General features: G+C 40.3%; 1 protein-coding gene across 1 annotated transcript; it reads right to left on the minus strand.

The window, feature by feature from the left end:
* Nucleotides 1-336: 336 nt before the first annotated feature.
* On the minus strand, nt 337-1309 carry LOC114219299 (olfactory receptor 56B1-like). The gene is given in 2 exon segments (XM_028116789.1): nt 337-1014; nt 1016-1309. Coding segments are annotated over 2 exon segments (972 nt in total).
* Nucleotides 1310-1617: the final 308 nt, after the last annotated feature.

Below are 1617 nucleotides of genomic sequence, written 5' to 3' on the forward strand. Positions count from 1 at the left end.
ATCATGATATGTAACTCATGTCCCATTCATTTATTCTTTGATTTTATGTGTATTATTATATTCATTTTTATTTTAGGGGAGAGACATAATTCATAAACTCTAGTTTTTATTCCATTTCATTGGTCTGGTAGAAAGTACTTCCTTTACCCGCATATATTCATCTCTTATGAATATTTTGGAGCTACTCTGAATTTGTACTTGTTGTTATTGTTGTTGTTTTTAGATGCTTTTACAATGTGAAAAAGAGAACTCAAAGGCATTCACTTGCCCTATAATATTTGAAGTTCTACCATCGATTCTAAAAGAAGCTGAAGATCATGTACATCATGGAGAAGATCACGGGTGCCTTGTGTTCTTTTCTAAGCTCAAACAAAACATCTTTTGGAAGTCTGCCCTAAGTTCTTTAGTCCTAAGTGCATAAACCATAGGGTTGAGGGAAGGGGGAATGATGTTGTGCAGCACATTGAGTAGAACTGGAATCAAAGGAGCTTTGGGTTCTGCCAGGTGAGTTACTGAAACCACTACAACAACTGTGTAGAAGAAGAGAATAAGGATCAGATGGGAGCTACAAGTGCTCAGAGCTTTAGATGCAGCTTCAGCTGAGTTCAGTCTAAGTACAGAGCACAGAATCAAAGTATATGACAATATTATAAGACCTAGGTCACTACCCATTCCAATCCATGCCAGAAGCAATTGGCATATGCTGTTTGGCCTCCTGTCATCACAAGCCAGGCTGGTGACCCCTAGGTTAGAGCACAGGCAATGCTCAATCTCATTCCTGGAGCAATAATTACGCTGGGCTACAAGCACAGGCACGGGAATGACAAACAAGCCATTTCTAAGTACCATGAACATGGTAGCTTTTAAGATTAAGGCATTGGTGACAATTGATGGATAGCAAAGAGGGTGACAAATCACTACATATATATCAAAAGCCATGCAGAGGACGATACCAGACTCCACGCCAACAAAGCAGTGAATGGCATAAATCTGAGCAAAACACTCAGGGAGGCTAGATGACCTTGGCATCAAACCAGAAGATGGCCAGGATCTTGGGCATGACGGTGGTGGCCAACCCCATGTCCACCACAGAGAGAATGCCTAGGAAATAGTACATTGGCTGCTGAAGGGCAGGGTCCTGGCAGATGGTGATGAGGATGAGGGTGTTAGCACCAATTGCTGAGAGGTAGAGTATTGCCAATGGTAAGGAGAGCCAGTGTTGCCAGCTATCAATGCCTGGGAATCCCATCAGGATGAACTCAGAGACCTGGAATTTGGAGCTATTAGAGCCTTTCAGAGATGCAGACATCTTTTCCTAAGAGAAAAAGAAAATGGTTTTCAAAGTTGCTTTCTCTGCACAGAATTATCATCAACATTATTTTTAAACTGTCTCCATACAATTATTGAACAAAATTTTAAATAATGTCTCCACATAGTATAGTTTGGTACTGTAACAAAATGAATTCTGCAGTCCATTCCTTACAGCAATTTAAGATAAATTATGACATTTTGAGGCTTTGGCTTCTGAAGTTAAACTTTCAAGGAGCAATTGTCACTGTTGACTATTCAAGGATGACTCAGTATGCATCTCAAATCTCTGCATTATCCATAGCCAAC

Source organism: Eumetopias jubatus, unplaced genomic scaffold (assembly GCF_037043125.1).
Source record: "Eumetopias jubatus isolate StellerSeaLion01/CBP00866 unplaced genomic scaffold, mEumJub1_p1.0 scaffold_13, whole genome shotgun sequence".
NCBI classification, from domain to species: domain Eukaryota; kingdom Metazoa; phylum Chordata; class Mammalia; order Carnivora; family Otariidae; genus Eumetopias; species Eumetopias jubatus.